The sequence below is a fragment of the Thamnophis sirtalis genome, unplaced genomic scaffold (genome assembly GCF_051295495.1).
Source record: "Thamnophis sirtalis isolate CommonGarterSnake01/CBP01778 unplaced genomic scaffold, rThaSir2_p1.2 scaffold_6, whole genome shotgun sequence".
Taxonomy (NCBI): domain Eukaryota; kingdom Metazoa; phylum Chordata; class Lepidosauria; order Squamata; family Natricidae; genus Thamnophis; species Thamnophis sirtalis.
In genome coordinates, this window is record NW_028261386.1 from 107416385 (window position 1) to 107431171 (window position 14787).

Sequence of the window (14787 nt, forward strand, 5' to 3'; positions counted from 1 at the left end):
GCCGTACAATTTTTATTCACTAGAATCTAAATTGCACAGCACAGATGTTCCTCCCCCTCGCTGTTCTACTTACCTTTGCAGACTCAGAAAAGGCTTTTTAGTGCCTGCGGGGTGTACGCGTGCAAAGCACGCGTTTGGCGTGCATGCGTGTGAATAGCAAACCAGTAGCAGACTTCAGAGCACACCCCTGGACTCTTCCATATGCTTCACATAGCCCTACTGGACAATTTAGTTCCTGTTGACAATTCAAACAAGCTTTTTCTAAAATCAAGCTTCTTTCTTTTATGAAATGTTAAAGACGTTTTTCCTGGCATGGTTAAGAGGCAGACTTTCCAGGAACAGTCTTCCCAGGAAATTCTTTTCCTTAAAATCATTACACTTTCACTTTCTCTTGAGGTTTCATTGCTTCTACTTCCTCAGCTAAGCTAAGTAAAGGAAAATTTTTGGACAATCAGTGTAGTGCCTAATGATTATGGAGGGGGAATGTCCCAAAATTTAGAAAGATGGGGAGAATCTGAGAAACTACAGGTTGGTCAATCTGTCATTGATATCTGCAAAGAGACTAGAAGTTTTCATAATGCAAGAGATCTTTAAGCATTTTGAAAAGATGCAATAATGACCCATCCAGAATAGCCGATCAATACATCTTAATACATCTTTAAATTTAATAAGGTTAAATAGCATTACATAGACCTGCTTTTTAGGGAATTGATAGTTACTCATTTGAAAAGCTTGGAATCCAACTTAAACCAAAGCCCACCAGTGTTAAAATGTTGCTATTGGATATTTTATTTGTTTAGAAGCAATACAATATTGTATATAATCTGATATTTTGGTACACTGAGGAAGTAATGTAGGAACTTTAATGTAAAGATCTTTAGTTTTTGAATGGCTAAAAAATTGACATGTGGAAATCATAAGGGGTATTGTGTGGGTTTAACATTTAAGGCAATTTGCTGTGGTTTAAATATAATTAGGAAATCCATTCTTTTATGTAGATGTAAAGACTAGTAACTCTGTTGGTTTTCATTTCTTAAGAATTACCGTTTGTGGTTTATGTTTTTTTATGTTATGATTACATCCTGTATAAATTGTTTGGCTTATACGTATTGCTTAAAAGCCAGTTAGCCAGTGATCTTAGGAAAAAGACAATAGTATTTAGTCAGCTTACCTATGGAAGAAGTTACTATGTACGTGTTACTTTGAAATAACATTAGGGTTGGTTTTTTTATAAAATCTACTGTATGTGACTGAAGTCTGAGCTCTACCTCTTTAATACTAGCTTTCAGAATATATCAAGGCTCTTTTAAGGAGGCTTCAAAATGAAACAAACTTTATTAAAATCCAAATAAAACTCAATTCCCAGATTAAATTGGAAAGTTGGAACATCAAATAAAAAGTTTCACAAACTTTCCATTTTCAGAACCCTTTAGGTAGTATGGATCAAAAATAATACATATGTGATTCCTAAAATAATTATCAAGCAACTCAAAAATATGTGGATAAGTCCCCTAACTCCATAAGAGTAAAAGAGTAAAGTTCTAGTAGCAACTATAAGAGAGGCTTTCCGCTGGGGATGTGTGTCACCTAAGAACCAATTTAATTTTTTTACATGATTTAAAGAGCTGAATTGATATAGATCATTACTTTTTAATAATAATGTAAAGTTTGAACCACTACAGAACTACTTAGTGCAATTAGATAAATCAGTTTATGGAACATTTGTATTTAGATATTTTCACAGTGTTGCCTTTCACCTGACCGCAGGGGTGTTAAATTCCTGGCCTGTGGGCCAGATCCGGCTGATGGGGTGCTTAGATCTGGCTTGCGGGGCCACCCTGTAAATAGCCAAGAACCGGTCCACGGTGCCTCTGCCAGAGAAAATGGAGCTCGGGAAGGCCACATGTGGTCCTCCTGGGCTCCGTTTTCGCTGGCAGAGGGCTGCAGGAGGATCCTCCCCCCAAAACTACCTGGACCACCTCAGGTACCCCCTTATTTGCATTTTTATATTGCACTAAATGCTATTTATCTTTTTAAACAATTCATATTAGTGGTCTTCAGGATTTTAAAGTATGAATTTAGTGGTCCCTGAGGTCCGAAATGTTGGTGACGCCTGCCTTAGGCCACAGCTTTCAAACATAGTTTTTTGTGGGGAGGGTTTTTGTTGTTGTTTCCTTAGTCCCTTGTGTCTATTTGAGACCTCAAAATTCAGTCTGAAATGTCCCACTACAAATAATCAGGCCTTACATCACTTAATAGCTTTAAAAGTTAAAAGAACACCTCAAAATTGCCTTTAAAAATTGATACAGATCTTTCAGCATAGTCATAATGCAATTTCTGTATCATGAATCAGTCAGCAGTATAGCTAATTGTATAATTATCAAAAACTTCGGAATGCTCTTCAAATATATTTTGATATCAAGTTTGTTGATTTTAAATTATTATGTAACTAAGACATGGGTAACTGTTGCCAAACTCAATATTGTGTGATGTGCAGTTGCTAGATTATTTCAGGACCAGAATTAAGTTAATGTTGGAAAATATCTTAAAATTCAGTCTTCTGTATTTCTGTTCCCCATCCCCCTTTACATTTGTTAAATGAAAAATATTTCATATTTGAAATGTCCACCTGTCTACATACAGTTGTTGGCAAAGTGTGATTTATATCGATATTCCCGATTTATGATGCGGTTTAACATGTTTAGATCATACAGCATTTTCATGAAGTTGAAGTTTGGAGGTGTTTTCTAATCTGCCCTGGCGCTTTTATTACACAATTGTGCCACATTTTTATTTAAAAAATAATTTCAAATAAAAGGAAAGCATTAATTTTTTTTTAAAAAAATGATAGTGGTACAGTGGTTAGAATGCAATACTGCAGGTTAATTCTGCCAACTGCCAGCAGTTCGATTCATACCGGCTCAAGGTTAACTCAGCCTTCCATCCTTCCGAGGTGCAAAGTGCTGCAAAACACCATGAAGCTCTATATAAGTCTAAGTGCTATTGCTATGTGCAATGTTTTATTTTACCACTCATGCTCTTGTGAGATAATTATGCATAACTATATAATAACTTTAACACTTTATTGCTAGATAACACCAGAACGACCTTTTATACAGAAGCTATTCCGTCCTATTGCTGTAGATGGACAGCTACATACACTGGGTGATCTCCTAAGAGAAGTTTGTCCTGCTGCAATTAATTCTGAAGGTATTCTGTTAAAAGACGTAATGGAATATGTTTTTCTTGTTTTTAGAGTGGGTTTTTTTTTTAAAAAAAATCTCTTGGTCTGGAGAGTTGCAATGTTAATCTTATGTTTGAAATGAAACTAAAGCATTGATTTATTATCCCATGCTTAGCAATTGTTTAACATTACAACAGACCTCCAAAAGCTACTTACAATCTAGTTTTGAAATTCTCATTTCACTCTTTCCCCCAGGTCGTGAAACCATATTTTGGGTTTGGGTGCTTAGCAACTGGTCTACATGTATGACTGTTTGAAGTGCTTCACCGTCTGTGACCACGATTTCTGATATTTCTGCCAGAAACTGGCCTTTACATTTCATTTCCAGTAAAATCCTCATCACAGTGAACAATGGGCTTGCTTAATGGCCATGTTTTGTTTGCTTCATGACCTTGCTGTTTACTTAATGCCTGCCACAAAATGGTCATAAATTTTGGTCTAGTCACATGGTGACCTGCTTTATGACTGGCACAACTGTTAACTCTAATTTCCAAGAACAATATGGTCATAACTCAAGGACTATCTGTCATGAAAAATGGATGACAAATAGCAGAAACAATAGAATCTGATTTTGGATTTTTAATTGGGCAAGGATAGGGCTTTGCTGGGCCTATATAATTTTTGCTACTTTTCTATGTTTGGCAAGATCAGAATAAATTGTTGCTTTAGTTTGCAGCTTTTGAAATTTGTTCCTCTAGGGAAGAGAAGACAAATCAGATTCAGATGGATGTACAGCAACAACAACTCAATATTTTCTAGCTGAGAATGCATTATTTACATTATGTTACATTTCTTTATCTGGAATCAAATAATTCAAATTATTTCACATGTATGTTCACTCATTTCTTGAGTGGCCCTCAGGTTTAGAGAGCTTCAGCCATTATGGACATGGGTATGGGGAGAGGAGTGTTTTATTCATTTCCCTTGGTACCCTTGTAAATCTTTTCCTAAAGTTTCAGGGACATTTGGAATGGTATGTGTATGTGTTGGGTGATTACAGGAGGAATAAAAAGCAATATCACCTATGAATAGAATCATATATGATCCTCTATGAATAGAAAGAGCCTAAGACCCAAACGTATTTCCTGAAAAAGCATTGAATAATTTTCAGATTAATACCTTATAATACAATTCAGAATTTATCACACCATCTAAACCTCTTAGGCATACTTTTGCATCCCTGATTTAAGGATTAATGTAATAAGTCTAACATTGCTATTACCTGAATTTTATTTTTTTCTTTCCTTTTTATTAATGTACGGAAGCACAACCAAGAAGAAGCACTAGAAAGGAAATAGACGAGAGTTTTGCAAGATACACAAAGTGAATAAGGATTTTGAAAAGAGCACTCAATCAGTGTGTGTACAAAGGCAGTTTATATAATTTAGCACTTTAAAATTATTAAAATCAAATAAATGTTGGGTAATCAGTGAAGGCAACCAATATAATCATCAATCAGAACAACACACAATATAAATTTCTATCTAATCTGAGAAAGTTTCATTATTATACAAGTTAGCCAAAATCTAGTATTTTTAAAAAAGTTAGATTAGGAGACACTCAAATTTTGGATGGCTATAAATCTCTATGCAGAATTATAATCCATAAATGTTGTCCAGATAAAATGAATTATATTAAATTCAGTATACAACTTTTTTTTTTAAATTATCCTGGCTACGTGAGAGACCGCCTCCTGCCATTTACCTCCCAGAGACCTATAAGATCTATAAGATCGCACAGATTAGGCCGCCTCCGGATTCCATTTGCCAGCCAATGTTGGCTGGCGACCCCCCCCCCCCCGGGGAAGGGCCTTCTCTGTAGCTGCTCCGGCCTTATGGAACGATCTCCCCGTGGAGATCCGGACCCTTACTACTCTCCCGGCCTTCCGCAAAGAATTAAGACCTGGCTCTTCCAGCAGGCCTGGGGCTGTTGATTTATCCAGCCCTATTTTATGTTATGAATGTTGTGTGATTTTAATGTTTGTACTTTTTAATTTTTATATGTTCCCCTCCCTTCTTTTTCTGTAAGCTGCCCTGAGTCTTTCGAGAGTGGGCGGCATACAAGTCCTAATAAACTCAAACTCAAACCTTAACACTGATGTGTGCTTACATTTCTTAGTCTGCCATTCTTTTGAGTATATGGCATTGGTTTTTTATATGATAGAAATTGCTGGGATACTTTTATTTAAGTTACAGATTCCTTCCTTAAAAGTTAACAAACTTTAGTTGACAACTACAGCCCTATAGTCTGTAGATACTATTAAGTCATTCTATACCCCAATTCTCTCTTACAGCATGGAGCTTAATATGTGGAGACAGATTTTCATTGTTATACTTTGTGAGGTGTCTAACAAGATCAACAAGAACTCAAGGGTTTTTGCTGGGGAAAACATTTCCTATAATTATGCCATACTGCAGAACTCTGAAACACAGTACTGATTATAAGGCCAAACTCTCTCTTCTTATGACCTGTAAAGAGGATGGGGTTTGGTTATGTTGCACTTGCTAGAAGGCTATGGAACACTTCCTGTGAATTGCTTGGATAGTAAACAGAAAAAAATCCCTTGCCATAGGCTGTCATGACTTAAAGTAATTACGGTGAGCTTTTCCTATGATTTCTGTGCTCATAAGCCAAGGTCCTTAGGTGAAATGAAATGAATTCAGCAGCAAAGCATTCTTTAGTTTGGCATTGCTGTTTCTTCTCTTTTGCTTTATATTCTGAACATAACTGTTTGTATCCACTTTTATTCAACAATTATTATGTTTTAAAGTAACAATTAGGTATTCATCCAAAATTAGTTCAATCTTGGTATCTTTTGCCATGATTTCTGTGCAAGCCTGGATGGAGGTATTTGAATTTGTATTACTTGTATGGATAATACTTCTGCTTGTTATCATTGGATAAAAACCATCAAGGCTTGTATGCACATTTTTACTGCTACATCATGTAGTGCAGAGGGCTTCAAACTTTTTAAATAGGGGGCCAATTCACAGCCCCTCAGACTGTTGGAGGGCCAGACAAGCTGGGTGGGTGCTGCTAAGTGGTCATGTGACTGGGTGGGTGTGGTCAATTTAGCAGTCCAAACGATACACACAAATTAAACTTTAATTTGTTATGCTCCTGGAGGGTGAAAAGCAGGTTAGTGAAGGGATATGGCTGCCTTGGGGGTATAGGAGGGACGTGTGTGTGTGTCCATGTCCCCCTCCGTCCCTCCCTCCCTCCCTCCTTTCTCTCTCTCTCTCTCTCTCTGGAGGCAGGGGAGGCAAAAAGCAGACCTGTTTTGGCCTCCCCAGCCTCCAGTATCCTCTGCCATTCAAAAACAGACCCAGTTTTGGCCTCTCCAGCCTCCAGAAGGTGGATGGGGGCCGGGGTGGGTGGAAGGGACAACCTCATGATCCGTGTGGGCTGAATTAATGGCTTCGGTAGGCCATATCCAGCCCATGGGCCGTATTTGAGGACCCCTGTTGTAGAGTATTCTTCAGATTTAGATCCCTCCTCCACAAGCTGCCTAAAATAAATTGCTGTTTTAAAGTTAGTGTTTGATTTATTCGCGATGGCCATAGCCGGACTCAGTCCTCTGTGACCTGACCCCACTGATTGTGTCACCACCATGGCTGTGACTGACATGTTTTAGAATTTTAGCCCCTGTTAGTCCGAGGCTCTTCATGGAGTTGATTTGATTAGGCAAATTTTTACTGGTCGACAGAAAAGAAAAATGTATTTGAACAAACTAATGAAAATATCTAAATGGCCCCCTCCCCGCAAACTTTTACATTTCACAGTGCATTCCTTTTATTTATATGAGCTTTTTGAATTATCTAAACTAATATAGGATACCTAGTAAAGTAAAGAATATATGCTTCAAATCTTACCATAGTTCAAATATTAGTTATTACTACTAAAAAAACTAGTGTCTTTAATGTATTGTTAAAAATCTTAGTCAGTATTGTTGCTCATTGTAGTGTGAACATTTGAAAAACAATGAGCCATTGTTTAGTTAATGAAAGTAATGCATTTCTAATACAATAGCATAAAATGACTTTATGATGTAGTAGGTTCTGCTTTTATATTTTGTTATAGGACATAAAAATTAGTTGAGGAAAAGATGACTTGACTTGACAAATTATTGCCATTTGAATGAACACCCTTTCCCTTAACATGTTTTTCCACTCGGAGAACATTTGAGAGTGGCTAAACTTTTTAGTTTGGTGTAAGGTATGGATGTATGGTTTAAGATGGAATAATGCTGAATATGCTTTGCCAACATTTATTCAGGGTTAGATTACCTTCCTCCCAGTGATGGATTCCGGATTCCGTTCCAACCGGTACCGGTTGGAACGGGACCGAGGGCGTCCACATGGATACATGCGTCTTATGCTTCCGCGAGCCTCCACAATGCTCCAGCTGCTCAGCGGAGCGGTGTGTGTGGAAGCGCCGAAGACTTAAAAGACCAGTAAGGAGCTTGGGTGGGTGGGTGGGCCCTCCGGGGCACCGGAACAGTATCCGGTGCTCCAGGCAGGCTCCGGTACACCTGTACCGGGGCATACCACCTGCAACCCACCACTGCTCCCTCCTCTAATTCAGTTTAACAACTAAAATACATAAATTTAATAGCATGGCACTGTTTAGTACAGCAATTAAGAGATGCCAAAAAAGAAACAAAATAGCTCTGAGAACAATAGCATATTAAAATAAAGTTTAATAGCTTTTTAGTTAAATGCCATTAAATCAGTCAATTCTTCATTACTGTATGAACCAAATGCTGACTATCCACAGAGGTAATTTGCAACTTTTCTGAGAACTTTTAGGGATTTCCTTAATTCCATCTATTCAATTTATATTGCCTTGTCGCTTCTGTTCCTCGAAATGAGTCTTTCCAGATAAAGTCATGTTTTTCTTTGTCAGTTGTTTACTTGCTGCATATTCCGTAGCCCTAACCCTTACCCTAAATCTAACTCTTATTGTTTCCTGGTCATCACTTCATGGGTGCAGTCTTTATCCAGTCTAAATCAGTCCATGGAATTCTTAACAACCAACTTGAGATCTATAACTTGAGGGTACTTATCTTATTTCTCTTGCTTTCTGTTAGTGTCAGCTTTTACAAATATATGTTACCACTAGAAAACAATGGATTTTGACTATTCTGATCTTTGTTATCATAAAAATATTCTTATGTTCATGATCTTGTCTAAGTTGGTCATTGCCTTTCTCCTAGTATTAATTTCCTGTTTACTGTACTTCTGTAGTGCATTGTCCATCTTCATGTATTGTTGAGCCCAAGAAAATAAAATTATCTCTTACTTTTTGCTTCATTGCTATTAACTCTGAATTCACCAAGCTTGGTGGTTGGCATTGTCTTAGTTTTCTTAATATTAACCCAGATTTTTCATTTTCCATTTTTTACTTCCATAATGAGTTCTTCCAAGTTTGCTTATTTTTAATTGTTGGTATTTTTACCTCCAGTTTTGATTTGGTCCATTCTGATAATTTATTTGCTTAAACAAGTTAAACAAATATGATGAAAATGCACATTTCTCTCACTCTCATTTTTTACTGTGAACTATTATGTTCCTCCAAATTCAAATTCTTATACAAGCTTTTTATTCACCTAAAATTTCCTTGGAAGAATAATCCTGTTTTCTAGTGTATTATTGCTTACTCTTAATAATAAGACCGTGCGCTATTTAATAAATCAAAGTTAAATTTATCTTGTCCTCACTGTTATTATCCTTCATTACATATCAGATTTTATATGTCTCTGTCTTTTCTGAGATCTGCATTTAATATTTTTTTCTGTAACTTTTCAAAAGTATAGAAAAGTGAACCCAGGAATATCTCCTTTTTAAAGGAATTTTACAAATAAAACAAAGCACTGTTGAAGTAATTGTTCTGGAAAAGCCCAAGCAGATTTGTAAGATATAAATAGGCTTTCAGCTAACTTTTTGCCACTTGTAGTATTTTGACTTTGATATTTTGAAGAACAAGAAGTATTAACCTTTAAATGTCTAAACTCTTCTCACAAGGTTTTAGGAGATCTTCTAAAATAATGGGGGCATTCTTGTTTGCTGGTCTATCATATTATATCAAGATTTTAGTAGCTATTTCTGCCACACTGAATCATACAATTCATTTCAAACTTTTGATGAAAGTGCCCACTATTTCTAATCTTTCCCAGAATTTTAGAACTTTCTCCTCTTAAGGACCTCTCTTTGATGAAGATGCTTATCTAAATTGTTCCAATAAATCAAATCCATTTTGAAACTCCTGAATTGTGAAGGCTCCTTTTGGAAATATTGTCTCCAATTATCATCTTGAAACTATATGCATTATTTACTCAGGAATATCTCTACAATATATATGTAAGTGTACAGATTAATCATAGTCTCTACAACTTCATCCCAACTAACAAAGGCACTTTCATCCCCTCCAGATATCATTCTGAAAACATCAAAAAAATAATCCCTAGAAAGCAGAACTGAGCAAATCTCATTTTCAAAAGACCCCAAATACTGTAGTAAAAGTCCCTTGCAGCTTTCATATGGAAATTTGGTAGGTTTCATTTTGCTACAAATAAAATTAAGCGTATATATTTCTTCTAGATTTACATTTAGACATGTTCGTTCGTTCGTTCATTCAACCACCTTAAAACGGTTTTTAAAAGTAAAAGAATTTTTTTTAGTAGCAATTTAAAGATACTTAGCAGATTATATTTAGCTGAAATATGACAGGGCCATTTTCTCAAAGAAGCAACCTAGTCTGAAAATATCATACATTTCATTTGGTTGTTTTCTAATGCTAGTCAATGCGGGCAATTTGATTTGGATTTTCTGTAATAAAATTTAAACCAAATTAAATTGGCCAACCTTGGTGTCTACCCAAGCCAAAGCTCTTTTCATACTCTCCGAACTTTGTATTGATATACCCCTGTATTATTTGTACATATTTCATTTCTATGACATGTACAAGATTGGACCTGTTTTAGTTGTATTTTATAGTAGATCCACTGAAATCTTGAAGAACTGCTCCAAATAGCAGTTAGACTTATAAACCGCTTCATAGGGCTTTCAGCTCTCTCTAAGCAGTTTACAGAGTCAGCATATCGCCCCCACAGTCTGGGCCCTCATTTCACCCACCTCGGAAGAATGGAAGGCTGAGTCAACCTTGAGCTGGTGAGATTAGAACCGCTGAACTGCAGATAACAGTCAGCTGAAGTGGCCTGCAGGTTAGATTGTTGTTAATTGGAAAGGGTTAGATTGTTGTTAGTTCCCCATGGACAACGCTCCTCCAGGCCTTTCTGTCCTCTACCATCCTCTAGAATCCATTAAAGTTCACACCTACTGCTTCAGTAACTCCAGCCAGCCACCTCATTCTGTCTTTTGCCCTCAATCTTTCCCAGCTTTAGGCTCTTCTCCTGTGAGTCCTTCCTTCTCATTAGGTGGCCAAAGTATTTGAGTCTCATCTTCAGGATCTGGCCTTCTGAAGAGCAGTCAAGGTTGATCTCCTCTAGAACTGACCGGTTTGATCGCCTTGCAGTTCAAGGGACTCGCAGGAGTCTTCTCCAGAACCATAGTTCAAAGACCTCAATTCTTTGGCGCTCACCCTTTCTTATGGTCCAACCTTCACAGCCATACATTGCAACTGGAAAAACCATAGCCTTGACTATCCACACTTTTGTTGACGGCAATGTCTCTGCTTTTTAGTATGCTGTCTAGATTTGCCATAACTTTCCTTCCCAGGAACAAAATATCTTTTAATTTCTTGGCTGCAGCCCCCATCTGCGATGATCTTGGAGCCCAGGAAAATAAAATCTGTCACTACCTCCATTTCTTCTATTTGCCAGGATGCCATGATCTTAGTTTTCTTAATGTTGAGTTTCAAGCCCACTTTTGCACTCTCCTTCTTCACCCACATCAAGAGGATCTTTAGTTTCTCTTCACTTTCTGCCATTAGAGTGGTATCATCTGCATATCTGATACCACTCATTGTTGGTATTTCTCCTGGCAATCTTAATTCCCACTTTTGATTCTTCCAGCTCCAGCTTTCTCATGATGTGCTCTGCATATCAGTTAAATAGCCAGGGTGACAGTATACAGCCTTGCCGAACTCGTTTCCCAATTTTGAACCAATCATTGTTTCCATTTCCAGTTCTCACTGTTGCTTCTTGACCCGCATATAGGTTTCTCAAGAGACAAATAAGATGGTCTGGTACTCTCATCTCTTTAAGAACTTGCCACAACTTGGTGTGATCCACACAATCAAAGGCTTTAGCAAAGGCAGTGAAGCAGAAGTTGATGTTTTCCTGGACTTAAGATTGTATTAAGAATACAGTGGTTTAAAAAAAATAGCAGCAGCTTCTTGATAATGTTATGAAGCTTCATTTACTAGAATTTTCCATGTGCCTTTACAAATTCATTTGAACAGTGGTAAGATAATAATCAGTAGCAATAAACCAAGGATTCTGTAGAATTTCACTGTGAAACCAAGTATCATATACTTAAGATGTAGTTGTTTCTTTTTATATCTGACAAATGCTAGTTTAGCAGTTTCTCATTCTCTTTCCTTCTCTCTGTGAATTAGATGGTGAAAAGAAGACTCAAGTGATGATTCATGGAATAGAACCAATGTTGGAGACACCAGTACAATGGCTAAGTGAACATATGAGTTATCCAGATAACTTTCTACACATCAGTGTTATTCCATTATCTGCAGATTGAAGTGACATCATGTTTGTCTGAGGATCAGCCATTGTTGGGGACAGCAAAATGTACAACTAAATTCAATCAAGCTTGGTGAGATTGACCTGACCAAAAATCTTTGCTCCTGCCAACTGAACAGACGAAAGATCCTTTATGTGATAACAGCAGTTGAGCTGGCCAAGTTTTGCATTAGCCCTTTTTTCCAATGTCATCATTAACTTTGAATGTGGAGCATGAAGGCTACTGCAAATCTTCTATTTTTCTAATGGTAAATATGAAGTGGAGAGCATGAGGAATAAGTGGAAATATGCACCACTTTGTTTCTTATTAATCAATAAAAGAGGTTGTTTTCCAAAGTTGTAATGACTTACCTTTAAAATAAAATCTGATTTATTCTAGAAAATTAGATAAGTATCCTGTAAAAATTAATGTGTAGTATCCCTTTAGAAAAAGATGGCATGCTAACGTCCTTTCCCTGGGGTTTCATACACGAAGTTTCTTTCCAATTTTATACTTGGCAACTGAATTTTTAAACAGCCACGTGTTTTGTATTGCACAAATTACATTAGTGATCCTAAACACATTACTAGCATCATAATCTTACAGGCATTATTATGCCTTAGTTCAAAATAATACTGTAACATTTCTTGCATAATTTACATATAGTGTGACATTGAATATGCTCAGATAAATGTCTTGAATGCATGCTGCAAGATGGTTGAATAACTGGGTTCTCTTATCAGCCGAATAGCACCACAGGTGGAAGGTTTTTTCTTTTCACCCAGCAGTTTCCTATATGATCTACTACCTGCTCTGGCAAGTCAAAGAACAAGGTTTAGTGAAAGTAGGATGAATATAAGAAGGGAGGGAGCCCTGTTATATGGCCAGGTGTCCACTCATATGACACTGAGTAGAGTCCCAAACTATTGGACAATGTAATTTTTTTTAAAAAAATCAGAAATATATTGGTGTCAGTGAAGGAGGGGGTCATATGCAGCAAAAAAGTTTAACATTTCTTTGTAAGAAGAATTTTGGAAGTTTCAAGGGTTGGATTATTTTTTGGCTCCCAAAGAAGTAATGGATAGAGGATACTGAACACATCTCAAATACGCTGAAGCCCTAGTAAGAGTCAAATGGAGGAGTCCTGTTTCCAACAATACTTTCTGACAGCGTAGTACAACTTTAGCACATTAGTTCTAAGCATCTAACGTAAAACAAGGTGGATAGATCAATATTATCATAGATACATTTAAAAAAGCCTTACAAGTTCAAAGTTGTTTCATAATTTTTAATACCAGAAAAGTCCATTTTTAAATTATGTCTTGTGCTTCTGGCCCTAGTAGAGTTTGGGATTTATTTTTATAATCCATAATTTAAAATTATATTTGGAAATATTAGAGATTTCTTCACATTTGTTTCAGAACTTTTCAAAAGAAGATGAAAGTCTTACTACTAGAGACATACTTTGATTATAATGAAGACTTGCCAACAGTAGGAATTGCCTCCTTTATTCCAGTAGTAAATAAGAGAAGTAATGTTTGGGAATATGAATGTATGCTGATTTTTTACCTAACTGCCTTGTATCATCTTCTAAATAAGATTTTTTTTCATGACTACTAGATATTATAAAATATAGAAAATTTTCTTGAAATAAAGTTTGCCATTCTCAGATGTGTTTGCTTTTTAATATTGTAATAGTTTAAAATGAATTCATGATGTTGAATACATTGAAAAGTAATACTTAAGTATAGATAGTCCTTGATTTGTGATTACAACTTAGACTAAAATTTTAATTGCTAAGCAATTGAACATGACAGGATCTGTCATGTTATGAGGGCGTGCAGATCCCCCTCTTTCAGCGAACTGGTAGTAAACTGATTAGGAACCCACCACGGAATGGTGTGACAGTTATAACTTTGAGGATGGGTCGTAAGTCACTTTTTCCAAAGCTGTTATATCTTTGAACCATTATTAAACTAACAGTTGTACCTGCATTCTGTTCAGACATCAACATAATTTGCACATCTACAATTCTTTTGATAACTGAAAGAACAATGTACTCCTATATTTGGAAATACTTGTGTCTTCTTTAACCCAGAGTGATGTCCAGCTTTGAGCAAATGTGATTTGCTCAAGCATTCTCTCCTTGTACCTACATGTGCAGAACAGAAGAAATAATGCATTTGCTGTTCCAGAGACCACAATAAGAACATTGACTTGTATCTTTCTGATGTTCCTTTGCCTCCAGAAACTTTCATGATCAGTAGAACCATAAGGTTCTACTTTGGCAAGTCTTCCTCCTTCCTGCAACTTTTCAGATCTTTTGCCAGTTTCACAGCATTCTGTGAGGTGCCATATGAGATTACAGGGGAAAACAGGGAAGTTCCTTGTGCAGCTGATAGCCTCTTATTAAAAAAACATTCATATCTGCATGAATCATCCAATTCAAAATAAGTGTAATACAGCCCATGTTTACATGTATAAGCAACGTGTACATACAAGCATGGTCCAATTTTCATCATTATTTATTCCTAGAATTCAACATTTATCAGTTCAGATCTTGTCCTCTGATGTATGCAGGTTACACTGAGCAAATAGGCGTAATGAAGACATTCTTAACTGCATTTTATAACCACATTTTAGAATTTGAATTTGCAGCACCAGCCTCCTGCAGTTTGAAGTTCTTGGAATTCAAAAATAACATAGGTTACGCAATCAAAGCCTACATTTATCTTTTAAGGGACTTAAAGACTGTATATAGTTTTGCAGTGATATGTATCTATGAAGATAAGGATTGCATTTTTGGCCTGTCTCGTTTGAATGTATCTTTCTTTTAAAAAAATGAAC

The 14787-nt window shown here is 36.5% G+C and overlaps 1 protein-coding gene across 5 annotated transcripts in view; it reads left to right on the forward strand.

Moving 5' to 3' along the window:
- ATG5 (autophagy related 5) overlaps positions 1 to 13609 on the forward strand; it is a 38604-nt gene extending 24995 nt beyond the window's left edge. For 2 of the 5 annotated variants that reach the window (XR_015697077.1, XR_015697078.1), the window contains 3 exons: positions 3093 to 3210; positions 5538 to 5841; positions 11822 to 11960. Coding sequence is in view for 3 of the 5 variants with exons in the window: in XM_087718697.1 (XP_087574823.1) it covers positions 3093 to 3210; positions 11822 to 11958 (255 nt within the window). In the remaining 2 variants the exon portion in view is untranslated. Of the gene's footprint in view, positions 1 to 3092; positions 3211 to 3439; positions 3918 to 4509; positions 4603 to 5537; positions 5842 to 11821 lie in introns of those variants that run through there. The other 3 variants (XM_087718698.1, XM_087718699.1, XM_087718697.1) reach the window with 3 other exon arrangements.
- The last annotated feature ends 1178 nt before the right edge of the window (positions 13610 to 14787 follow it).